The 12,357-nt window shown below is 38.9% G+C and overlaps 1 protein-coding gene across 1 annotated transcript; it reads left to right on the top strand.

Annotated features, from left to right (window-relative positions):
* Positions 1-10,226: 10,226 nt before the first annotated feature.
* Positions 10,227-11,689, top strand: LOC133744539 (secreted RxLR effector protein 161-like). Its single transcript, XM_062172633.1, has 2 exons — positions 10,227-10,571; positions 11,393-11,689. The coding sequence occupies exons 1-2, from the start codon at positions 10,227-10,229 to the stop codon at positions 11,687-11,689; spliced, it is 642 nt and encodes a 213-aa protein (XP_062028617.1).
* Positions 11,690-12,357: the final 668 nt, after the last annotated feature.

Below are 12,357 nucleotides of genomic sequence, written 5' to 3'. Positions count from 1 at the left end.
AGGGATCATCTTTACGAGGAAGAGGGTATTTATTCTTCATAGTTACTTGGTTCAATTGTCGATAATCAACACATAAACGTAGCGATCCATCATGCTTTTTGACAAATCGAACCGGTGCTCCCCATGGTGACTTTTAAACAAACCCCTTCAATTCTAACTCATCTATCAGTTTCTTCAATTCTGTCATTTCTACAGGTGCCATGAGATATGGAGGAATCGAAATTGGGTTGTCCCCGGCTGAACTTCAATAGCAAAGTCAATTTCTCTCCTTGGCAGAAACCCTGGCAACTGTTCCACAAAAAGATCAGAAATTCATTAACTATAGGAACATTTAATTCTCTCTTTGGAGTAACTTGTGTCTCCTCAGCAATTGCATAAATAGAAATAAAGTCTTGATTGCTTCTACCTCCAAAATATGACTTCAATAATGGGTTTGGAGGAGTCAAACCTGTCTTCCCAAAGAATTTTGGTACAGAACCATCTTCCAAATGTAATGTTATCTTACGATAATAACAATCTACTTGAGCGTGGTACCTGGATAGCCAATCCATTCCCAGTACCATGTCGAAAGGATAGACATCTAAAATGATTAGATCTGCTACTACACTTTTCCCCGAAATACCAATAGAACAAGCCCTGCATATGACAGTGACTTGTGACATACCAAGTGGGGTAAGAAGTTTAAGTGGTGGACCTAATTTCTCATGTTTCAAATTAAGAAAATTAACCTAACAAGTAGAAATAAACGAATGAGTAGACCCCATATCAAATAAGACTTTAACCATTGAATTGGATACTAGAATAGTACATTCAACTACAACGTGACTTGTCTGACCCACTGATTCTGTTTGAGTGATTGTGAATGCCCTAATTCCTTGAGTTCTTGTGATTCCTCCTCGTCCTCTATTTCCCAGTGGCTGAATTGTTTGAGAATGACCTTGGATTTACTATTTGTTTTGTTGGGGAAAGGATTGTTGAGGTTGCATAGTATGGTATGTCTGTTAGTCTGAACCTTGAGAATGAAGAGGTTGCTGATTTGTTGGACAATAACGTTGCATATGACCTATTTGGCCACACCTATAGCAAGAGTACGGACTGAATTTAAGACTCCAAAATAAGCTTCAACCGCTACTATTAGTGGTACTGGTTCTTTGCCCGCTAAGCTGTGTCTTCTTGACAAATTTTGTTTTCCCCTCTCAAAGAAGCTTACCTCTTGTTTCACTATAAAGTCCTTGTGCTCTTACTTAACTCTCAAAGCTACAGCTACAGCTTCTTTATAGCTTTTCAATCCTAACAACACAACCATTTTGTGAATGGGACGAATAAGTCCATCCACGAATTTTTATAGTGCTGACCTCTTCATCAGCAACAAGAGTCGATGCATAGCGAGACAATTGCCTGAATTTGCCTTCATATTGTGGGACTATGATATCACCCTGAGTTAGCTTAACAAATCCTCGCAGCTTGGCATTTTTAATGGTCTCATGGAAATAATGATCATAGAACAGCATCTCAAAATCCTCCCAAGTCAAGTTCAACACTTCACAACTCCCTTGATGTAATCCCACCAATGATCTACTTCATTAGTAAATAGGTAAGCAGCAAATTTCACTCTAAAATCATGAGGTACCCTAAAAACATCTAGTTTCTTCTTCACTTGCATAAGCCATGATTCAGCTTCAATGGGGTTAGTTGTTCTAGAAAAATTAGGAGGATTTAGCCTTTGAAAATCCTTGTGGTAAGTCACTCTCCTATCAAGTTGTTGCTCTTCTTGGTCACCTTGGTGACCCTCATCAGCACTTGAATCATTTGGCATCTTCAGACCCTGAAGATGTATACAAAATTATATGGTCTCATACTAACAAAATAATAACTAAACTATATAACATTCTAAGACACAACCTAATTAGATCTACTACCTGGGCTCTGATATAATTTGACACACCCCAAACCCAAGATATGACTTGAAGTCTCGAACAAGAGAAAATGATAATATGATCAAGATTGACTCAAGTTAAATTGAATTATTGATGCAGAACAGCTTAGCTTTGGAAATTCACTAAACCTTCATTTGTATATCAATGAACTTGAAATTTTCCAAAATCGAAGTAAACACGTTAAGGTAGAACCTAAAAATTCATGCAATTTGGAGTTTGGGAAGTAAGCCAAAACTTGAACACAAACTGACTGAACTGTCAGGTTTTATAAAAAAAATATCTCAACTACATAATCGATTTAAAAAATTTACCAAATATTCACTGATTGTCCAAATGACATAAAAATTTCCAGATCTTTTTTTAACTAACAGAACAAGAACATGTCAAAAATTCAGAACATTTGGAGGCCGATAATTTAAGAAAAAGAAATACCAAAGAGGGTTGTATTGCAAGGCAGTTTGGGCAGATTTACAGCAAATTGATCTTTCTTTGGGAATGAGCTAAGGGTTCTGTTAGCCAAATAGCCACCGTCAAATATAAGGGTACGGTCAAGTTATAGTATAGGGAATTATGAGTAAGGGATATTGTATCCAAGGGATTGGAAAACCCTCTAACTAAGGAAAACCTAAATGATGCTAGATGAATATACAAATGTACAAATCACAAACAATGGCTCACAAGTGAACCAAAGTTCATGGTGATTATATGCAAGGTGGAGTAGTGGTTTGATTTTGGTTTTGGAGATGATTTGATTCGGAAATAGCTAGATGAATACTTGAAATGAAAACTAAGCTAAGATAAATTAGATGTAATGAAATGGATGGGAGTTAGAACTTAAGGTTCTCACCTCTAACCTTTCTTGCAAACAATGATGCTTCTATAGTGAATTATGCCATTTTAATTAGCCAATTTCTCTCCTTTCATCCCTCTCGGGTATGACAAAGGACGTGCTCCTTTAATGTTATCAAGCAACCCCTCTCGGGTGTAGTACTTAACTACTTAAGTCATGCATTTCATTCTGGTTAGGTATCTAATGCATTTACCTAAGTGCATAAAGCTTGGAGATGAAGAGATTATGTAAACCAACCATGCTTATATCTAAGTGATTGTAGTTCACAACCCTAACATGCACATATGATATGCTATCATGCTTCAAACAACCAAGGTTAATCAAGCCCTAATTGTTTCTCATGTCAGGGAAAATATTCATACCCAAATTGATTAAGTTTAAGCATAGACATTCAACTCTTGAACTAGCATGCTAATGTGCTAATGAAAATTGCATCAAGCATAATATTTACATCAATGTCATACAAGATTGGCTAGGCTTTCAACCCTAGCCCCAACTAACTAACTACTCACTCATACTCAAATACGTAAGCTCCAACATGTTTATGAACATCAAACTAAAAAGTAGGGATAAAGAAGTGATTAGTGATGATCAAGTTAAGGATGGTGTAGATGAACTCATGGAGGTTTTGTCATGGTGATGATGATTCCTCAGGTGATGCTAGACTCCTCTCTTTCTTCAAAGATTGATGATGGAATATGAGATGTTGTGATGAAGCTTTATGTATATCAAATAGAATGGGTAGATGGAAAATATGATGAATTTGGTGGTGGTGGTAATAGATGTTATAGATTAATGGTGGTGGTGATAATGAAGGTTATGGATTGATGGAGGTTTTGTAGAAGAGGCTGAGTATGTTGCAGCTGGAAGTTGCTGCACGCAAATGCTCTGGATGAAGCAAATGCTTCATGATTATGGCATTTCTCAAGGTAAGTTGTCTATCTTTTGTGACAACACAAGTGCTATCAACATCACCAAAAATCTTGTTCAACACTCTAGAACAAAGCACATTGATCTTCGATATCACTTTATTAGGGATCTCGTTGAGCAAAGTATACTTGAATTAAGTTTTGTCCCCACAGACAGTCAACTAGCTGACATTTTCACAAAGCCACTTGACACTACTAGGTTTGAACTATTGAGAAATGCACTAGGGATATGTTCCAGGTATTGAGGACCCATAATGTTTGTCCACTGTTGGGAGAGAAAATTGTGATCTTAGTATACCTTGACCACTGTCACTAGTGAATTGTACATATCTTCAGTTAAGTGTCCATTGTTATCATGCCTTATTTTGGACAAATCATTGTGTACTCATGTTTAGTCACTTAATCAGATAACTTTGTTATGCACTTCACTTATAGCTTTATGTGGTGGCATGCTTCTTGTTTATTGTTCCGAGAGAATCGGTCAAGTAGGAGAACTGCTTAAAATGCTCAGATGGTTCATTCCCTCTTCTCAAGGTAATCAGATCCTAGTTGTGGTGAACTTTCTAGGATTTGTAAGAAACGAGAATGGATACATATATTCCTCCTCTCAAAGTAATCAGGCCCTGGTTGTGGTGAACTTTCCAAGGTTTGCAAGAAACGAGTTGGTTGGTGACCTGTGTACGAAAATTGTGAAAATATAAACAACAACTCGAGACACTCTCCGTGGAGCATCCTTGTAATACTTAGTACCCTAAGATTATCTGGTCTGGGAGCTACTGGGATGTGTCTTGCTACATGAGTTTGTGCTGTTACAAAGTAAAGAAGTCCATGACTCAATTACACTAATCTCTTGGGAACAGTGTTTCCTGTCTCTCCTAGGAGATCTACTTGTTAGGGTTTGTGTTGCTTGGTGATTAAGTCACTTTAACTTAGTCACATTTATTATTGTGTTTACGTAGTCTGTTAATAAAGCCCTAGTCTTTAGGGTTTAGATTAGGTTTGAATTATTCCACAACTAATGCCCCACATTTTAGGTCATGCAAATGTGGTTGTTATCTGTTATGATTCTTGTATTGCTAGGCTTATATATAGCCAATTGTTTTCATTCAATAAGACAGAAGTTTTAAGCTCCATATTGTGTTGTGTGAAGAGTTAGATTACAGGTTTCTAACAAGTGGTATCAGAGCTCCATCATGGAGCCTGACAAAGGGTAGATTGCTGAGTGAAAGAGAAGAAAAGTAGCAAAGAAAGAGTGAGTAAGAATGAGTATCGAGGGTAGTTTTGTGCAACCGGCCATTCCAAGGTTTGATGGCCACTATGATCACTGAGCCATGTTGATGGAGAATTTTCTGCGTTCAAAGGAGTATTGCGGATTGATTGAGAATGGAATCACAGTAGCAGTGGAAGGGGTTGAGTTGACAGAAGCTCAACGCAAATCTATGGAGGATCAAAGGCTGAAAGATCTCAAAGTGAAGAACTACCTCTTTCAGGCCATTGATCGCACAATCATGGAAACCATTCTCCATAAAGAGACAGCCAAGCATATCTGGGATTCTGATACGCTCAAAGCAAGCGCATAATTTAACCCTGAAAAGATCGTTAGTAGTATAAGCAAATAGGGATCGTTCTATTCCGGGGATTGAGGGTACACCTGTCATTGTCAAACAATTAAACAATTAAAATTAAAACAAAGTATAATATTCACAAATGTATTCACAAAATATAAACATTTTACACGAAAAGGGGGGATTTTGTTTTTGGTTTTTTCGAAAATGAAACTAAGTTAACAAAAACAATTAAAATGCAAAAACATAAAAATACGAATGGAATGAAGGAACAAAGATCAAAACCGAAACTTATGATTAAAATTGATTCAAACCCTAATATTGTTCATCTAAGTCATGAGAAAGGAGTTGATCATGTGAAACATTCGAAAGCAAATGAATTCCCATTTTTTACTTTTCAATGCTAATTAACCTAAGCGAAAGCACCTAGATTAATCCTATCAAACATGCAATCAAACCCTAGAAAGCTAGTCAATCATGTCATGTTTAACGCATTACACATAGAGAAAGGCTATCAACTCAAGTGTACAACTTAGTATGGAAAAGTCCACCTAATTGCAATTCTCTTTAATTAAATTCGATCTTTGTACAAAACCTTTACTACTTTGATTCAAGTTTACACAAAACGAAAAGTCGATTTCATGTTCTTAAACCTAGCACCATTCATATCGAAACCCTAAGTGTTTGCAACCACATAAGATTAAAATACAAAAGTTATCTATAACGCAAATTTAATTAAACAAACCCACATAAGCAACTCTCGAATCACAATATATGAATCTGAAAATTCTCAATTAATCATAAAAATTCCAGAAATAATACTTTGTTCAAACATATATGTCAACTAGTTCATAACCAACGAAATTCAAAGCAAAGGTTACAAAGGAGAATAGGATTACACCGTGGATGAAGATGAGATGGATGATTCACGTTGTGGATTCTTGAAACTCGAAAGCAAGCTTCAAGGATGGCTATGGATGGAAGTGCTCACGGCTTCTCTTCTTCTTCTTTGGCCTTGCTTGAACTCGTGGAGATGACTAAACTTGAAACTAGAGGATGGAAAGGAAAATGGAAAGGAAATGGAGAGACAAAGAAAATGGAGTGGATGAAGGAATGTCCTTTCTTCTTTGTTGTAGCCTCTATTTATAGGCTACCAAGCAAAACTATTTGGATTTAAACAAATGATGATATGTTAGGTTTGAGCATTTAAACATTAATGGAATTTATTAGGTTTGAATATTTAAACACTAATGGAATTTGTTAGGTTTGAATATTTAAACACTAATGGAATTTGTTAGGTTTGAGTCACTTTCTACTCATTTTTCCTTCAATTAATTCTCCACCAAGACTTTAGATTTTGCCCGTGACTTCTTCATATGAAATGATCCATCATGAGTGTAGATCATTCTGTAAAATTTTCAGAATTTATCTCCATGTGTTTGGGCCGGAATTTCTGCTGGACTCCTTACAGGTCCAGTTTTCCAGTTTTGCTTCTGCAGAAAATTGGGCTGACTGTTTGAAGGCCTTCCACTTCTTTTTGGCTCTTGCACTCTTCATAAGAAATGTTTCTTAGGATGTCTAGAATGGATCTGGAAGGTTTCAGCTCATTTGAAGTTCATTTGGTCAGGTGGTCGCTCCTTCTTCCTTGCTTGGCTTGGTTTCTCCTAGCCGGAGTAGGAAAATGTGTAAAGTTGACCTTTTTAGTGCATTTCCATTTTTCTCCATCATTTTATGGACCTAACACTTATTTCATCATCATCTACTCCAATGTACCTAAAAATAAAAATTGAATTAAAAATCGATTCGTTAAGGAATTAACTAAGCAAAATGTGAGGAATTAACTATTAAAATACCACATTAAAATGCTCCTATCAGATTCCATGAGACAAAAGTATCAAGGCTCAACTAGGGTTAAGCGTGCACAACTCCAAGCCCTCAGGAAAGAGTTTGAGGTCTTGCAGATGAAGGAATGAGAGAAAGTAGATGATTACTTTGCCAGGACTCTCACAATTGCCAACAAGATGAAGATCCACGGAGAAAGAATGGAGCAGGTGGTCATCATTGAGAAAATTTTGAGGTCCATGACCACAAAGTTTGACTATGTGGTATGTTCTGTGGAAGAATCCAATGATTTGGATACCCTGACAATAGATGAGCTACAAAGTAGTCTATTAGTCCATGAGCAAAGGATGAATGGGCATGGGAATGAAGAACAAGCTCTGAAGGTCAGCTATGAGGAGAGGGTTGGAGTTAGAGGCAGAGGTCGAGGCATGTATCGAGAAAGAGGTAGAGGACGTGAAAGGCAGCCATTCAACAAAGCCCTAGTGGAATGTTTCAAGTGTCACAAGCTAGGACACTATCAATATGAGTGCCCTAGCTGGGTGAAAGGTGCAAACTATGCAGACCTTGATGAAGAACAGGAGATGCTGCTAATGGCGTATGTAGAGCTACACGATTCAAGGGGAGAAGAAGTTTGGTTCCTCGATTCAGGATGTAGCAATCACATGAGTGGCAACAAACAATGGTTTTTCGATCTTGATGAGTCATTCCGACAGGTAGTGAAGCTTGGCAACAACATGAAAATGGCAGTGATGGGGAGAGGATGCATAAGGCTTCAAATTGATGAGACAACTCAAGTGATTAGTGAGGTATTTTACATTCCTGAATTGAAGAATAATTTGCTTAAAATTGGTCAACTGCAAGAAAAGAATTTGGCTATTTTGATTCAACATGGCATGTGCAAAATCTACCACCCTATGAGAGGGGTGATCATGCAATCTACCATGTTTGCCAATCGCATGTTCATCCTGCTTGCATCGGTACAAACTCAAGCTCCAGTGCCTGCATGCTTTCAGACTACTGCTGAGAATGCAACTCAGCTGTGGCATCAAAGATTTGGGCACCTTAGCTACAAAGGGTTGAGAAGCTTGTATTACAAGAAACTGGTGAAGGGTCTGCCATCAATCAATGCTCCCACAAAGGTGTGCACAAGCTGCATGATAGGCAAACAGCACCGTGAAGCTATTCCAAAGAAAAGCCTGTGGAGAGCATCCCAAAGATTGCAACTAGTTCATGCAGACCTCTGTGGTCCAATTACACCTGAGTCTAATAGCCAAAAGAGGTACCTAATCACTTTTATTGATGATTATAGCAGAAAAGTATGGTCTTTTTTCTTGAATGCCAAGTCAGAAGCCTTTGACATGTTTAGAAAATTCAAGAGTCTAGTTGAGAAAGAAACAGGAAGCCATATATGTTGTCTTCGTACCGATAGGGGTGGTGAATTTACCTCGCAAGAATTCAACAGGTTTTGTAGTTCTAATGGGATTGGTAGGCAACTCACTGCATCTTACACCCCACAACAAAATGGGGTGGCAGAGAGAAGAAACCGAATCATTGAACATGGTCAGATGCATCTTATCAAAGAAGCAAGTTCCTAAGGAGTTCTGGCCAGAGGCAGTGAATTGGGCAGTCCACATCCTCAATAGATGTCCTACTGTTGCATTAGAGAACATGACTCCTGAAGAAGCATGGTGCGGATCCAAGCCTTCAGTGGCTCACTTCAGGGTGTTTGGGTGTGTAGGGCATGTGCACATTCCTGACAACAAGAGACAAAAGCTTGATGACAAGAGTTACAAATGTGTCTTCTTAGGCATAAGTGAGGAGTCGAAAGCCTACAGATTGTATGATCCTGTGTTGAAGAAAATAGTGATAAGTAGAGATGTAGTGTTTGAGGAGGATGAGAGCTGGCAGTGGGATGCAGGTAATAAAGGAGTAAATAGTCCTGAACTTGCATGGGGAGATGAAGAGGAGATGGAGGAAAGAGAGCAAGATGATGAAAATGAAGAAGGAGAGCAGAATATTGAAGAAGGAAATGTGGTCGAAGAAGGAGGCAATGGTTTAGGAGCTTCATCAAGTGAACTGGAATCACCACCCAGTCCAGTTTAAGGGCCACCTAGTCCAATTCAAGGGAGGACAAGAAGAACTCCTCCATGGATGGAAGATTATGTGAGCGGTGAGGGCTTGTCCGAATAGGAAGGAAACCTTGTGATGTTTACCTCATCAAGTGATCATGTGTTCTTTGAAGAAGCTGTCAATAGTTTGAAATGGAGAGAGGCTATGGACTGTGAAATTGAAGCTATCGAGAGAAATGGCACCTGGGAGCTATGCTCATTACCAGAAGGAGCAAGAAGAATAGGAGTAAAGTGTCTATACAAGACCAAGTTGAATGAGAAAGGGGAGGTTGACAAGTTTAAAGCTCGACTTGTAGCCAGGGGTTTCACACAGCAGCATGGAATTGACTATAATGAGGTGTTTGCCTCGGTAGCTCGTTGGGATACCATTCGGATGGTTCTAGCCCTTGCAGCACACAAAGGATGGAATGTGTACCAACTTGATGTGAAGAGTGCATTTCTGCCCGGTGAACTCAATGAGGCAGTGTATGTAGATCAACCCCTGGGTTATGAGAACCAAGGAGAAGAAGACATAGTGTACAAACTAAAAAAGGCTCTATACGAACTCAAACAAGCTCCCAGAGCTTGGTACAGCAAAATAGAGTCTTATTTTGTAGCTGAAGGATTTGAACGTTGTCCTAGTGAGTACACATTGTTTATTAAGAGTGAAGAAGGTGGAAAGCTTCTTGTGGTAAGCTTGTACGTGGATGATCTTATCTTCACAGGGAATGATGAAGCAATGTTTGGAAAATTCAAAGAGTCCATGAAGCAACACTTTGATATGTCTGACCTCGGGAAAATGAGGTATTTCCTAGGTGTGGAGGTTGTTCAAAGCTCTGAGGGGATTTTCATTAATCAAAGGAAGTACACCAAGGAAGTGCTAGAGAAGTTTGGCATGGAACGCTGCAATCCTGTGAAAAAATCCAATTGTACCAGGGTCCAAGCTTGTGAAGGATGAAGGAGGCTCTTGTGTTGATGCCACAGTTTATAAACAAATGGTGGGCAGCCTCATGTATTTGACAGCCACCAGGCCAGACCTAATGTATGTGGTAAGCTTAATTAGTCGTTTTATGGAGAGGCCTACTGAATTGCACCATCAAGCTGTGAAGAGAGTTATGAGGTACTTAAAAGGCACTATGGAGCTAGGGATTCTATATAAGAAAGGTGGGAGTAAGAGTTTGTTGGCTTTCTCTGACAGTGATTACGCCGGGGATATTGAGGATCGAAAGAGCACCTCAGGCTATGTGTTTTTACTGAGTTCCGGTGCAGTGGCTTGGTCTTCGAAGAAACAACCAGTTGTCACACTCTCCACCACTGAGGCTGAGTTCATTGCAGCCAAGGTTCTAAAAATCGCTAGGCGCTAGTCAGGCGGAGACCAAGGGCCTAGCGCCTAGGGGCCTAGGCAGGAGCCTAGGCGGCGCCTAGGAGGTTTTTATTTTTTTATATTTATTTAATTCTATAATAATAAGTAATACTAAAACCACTATTAAATAACACCTAATATTAGTTATTTATAACTATCCAAACCCTATCTTATAAAAAAATTTAAAAATTGGAATAGTTAAGGCGAAACCTGATCTAGTGGTCAAATAAAGTTGAATGTGGAGTACTCCACATCTCTTTCGATTTCTTTTTTTTTTTTTGTTAACAAGGTTCACGTGTTTGTTCAACTGTCTTCATCTTCGTCTTCTACCTCCAGTATCTCTCTCTCTCTTCTACCTCCAATCTCTCTCCCCGACTCTTCTTCACTTTCAGATCGTAGTGAGTCATCTCATCTCTTCTCTCCTTTCTCAATCTTTCTTGCTCTCTTCGATTATGAAATTAATCAATAGCAGTTTAGAAGATGAAGATGGTGGTCGATCTATGGAGGAGAGAGTGATAGACCTCCGACCTTTTGAGAACCAGCGTCGAAAACATTCGTATGAGTTTCCAGAAAAAAAAAAAAAAAAAAAAAATGAAGCAGCGCCCAAACCGCCTAGTCGCTTTCCAGCCCGCCCAGGCGCCCGCCTAAGCTCCGAACGATTTGTCTCATCGCCTACCCCATAATCGGGGCGGTCAGGGTGCGCCTAGTGGCTAGGCGCCGCCTAGTCGGCCGCCCAGGCCGCCTTTTAGAACATTGATTGCAGCAGCTTCCTGTGCATGTCAATGTATTTGGATGCAGAGAATTCTTGAAAAGCTTAATCACAAAATAAGTAAGTGCACCACCATTTTTTGTGATAATAGCTCAGCCATTAAGTTATCGAAGAATCCAGTTATGCGTGGTAAGAGTAAGCACATCGATATCAGATTTCATTTTCTTCGTGACTTATCAAAAGATGGAGTGGTTGAATTGGTGCACTGTGGTTCAAAGGATCAAGTTGCAGACATTATGACAAAGCCCTTGAAACTGGATGTGTTCGTGAAGATAAGAGAGCTGCTTGGCGTGTGTAAACTGACTGCAAATGGCAGTGCAGTTTAAGGGAGTATTTGTTAGGGTTTGTGTTGCTTGGTGATTAAGTCACTTTGACTTAGTCACATTTATTATTGTGTTTACGTAGTCTGTTAATAAAGCCCTAGTCTTTAGGGTTTAGATTAGGTTTGAATTATTCCTCAACTAATGCCCCACATTTTAGGTCATGCAAATGTGGTTGTTATCTGTTATGATTCCTGTATTGCTAGGCTTATATATAGCCAATTGTTTTCATTCAATAAGACAGAAGCTTTAAGCTCCATATTGTGTTGTGTGAAGAGTTAGATTACAGGTTTCTAACACTACTGAGCCCGATTCATATATCCAGTTCTCCTCCTTCACTTCTTCTTTCGGTCACTAAACCTGTTTCTAAGCCCCATGTACTGTTTATACTCACTTCTGTCACAGGTTTACTCCTTAAGGTCTAATCATGAGTACCAATCCTATTTGTTCATAGAATACATCATGGTTGATGCTATGGAATATGTTCTTTTCACTAACTGATTGGTGCTCTCTGTGTTTAATCTATGCTCTCTTTTCTCCTTCCATTATGACGAATGCATTAATTGCTTCGATACTTGGCAGAGGAATATATTGTGTGAGGTAATTTTAGATTGTGCGAATCAATGTTCCTCTTGGTCTCTCTCCAATTGCGTCTCCTTGGTTGACATATGTTT

Source organism: Rosa rugosa, chromosome 4 (assembly GCF_958449725.1).
Source record: "Rosa rugosa chromosome 4, drRosRugo1.1, whole genome shotgun sequence".
Taxonomy (NCBI): domain Eukaryota; kingdom Viridiplantae; phylum Streptophyta; class Magnoliopsida; order Rosales; family Rosaceae; genus Rosa; species Rosa rugosa.
The sequence above is the reverse complement of the archived record's forward strand: the minus strand, read 5'-3'. Positions and strand labels throughout refer to the sequence as shown.

Coding starts and splice junctions, on each gene's coding strand:
- LOC133744539 (XM_062172633.1), top strand. CDS start 10,227: ATGGTGGGCAGCCTCATGTATTTGACAGCCACCAGGCCAGACCTAATG. Junction 10,572..11,392: donor CTGAGTTCATTGCAGCCAAG/GTTCTAAAAATC, acceptor ATTTGGATGCAG/AGAATTCTTGAAAAGCTTAA.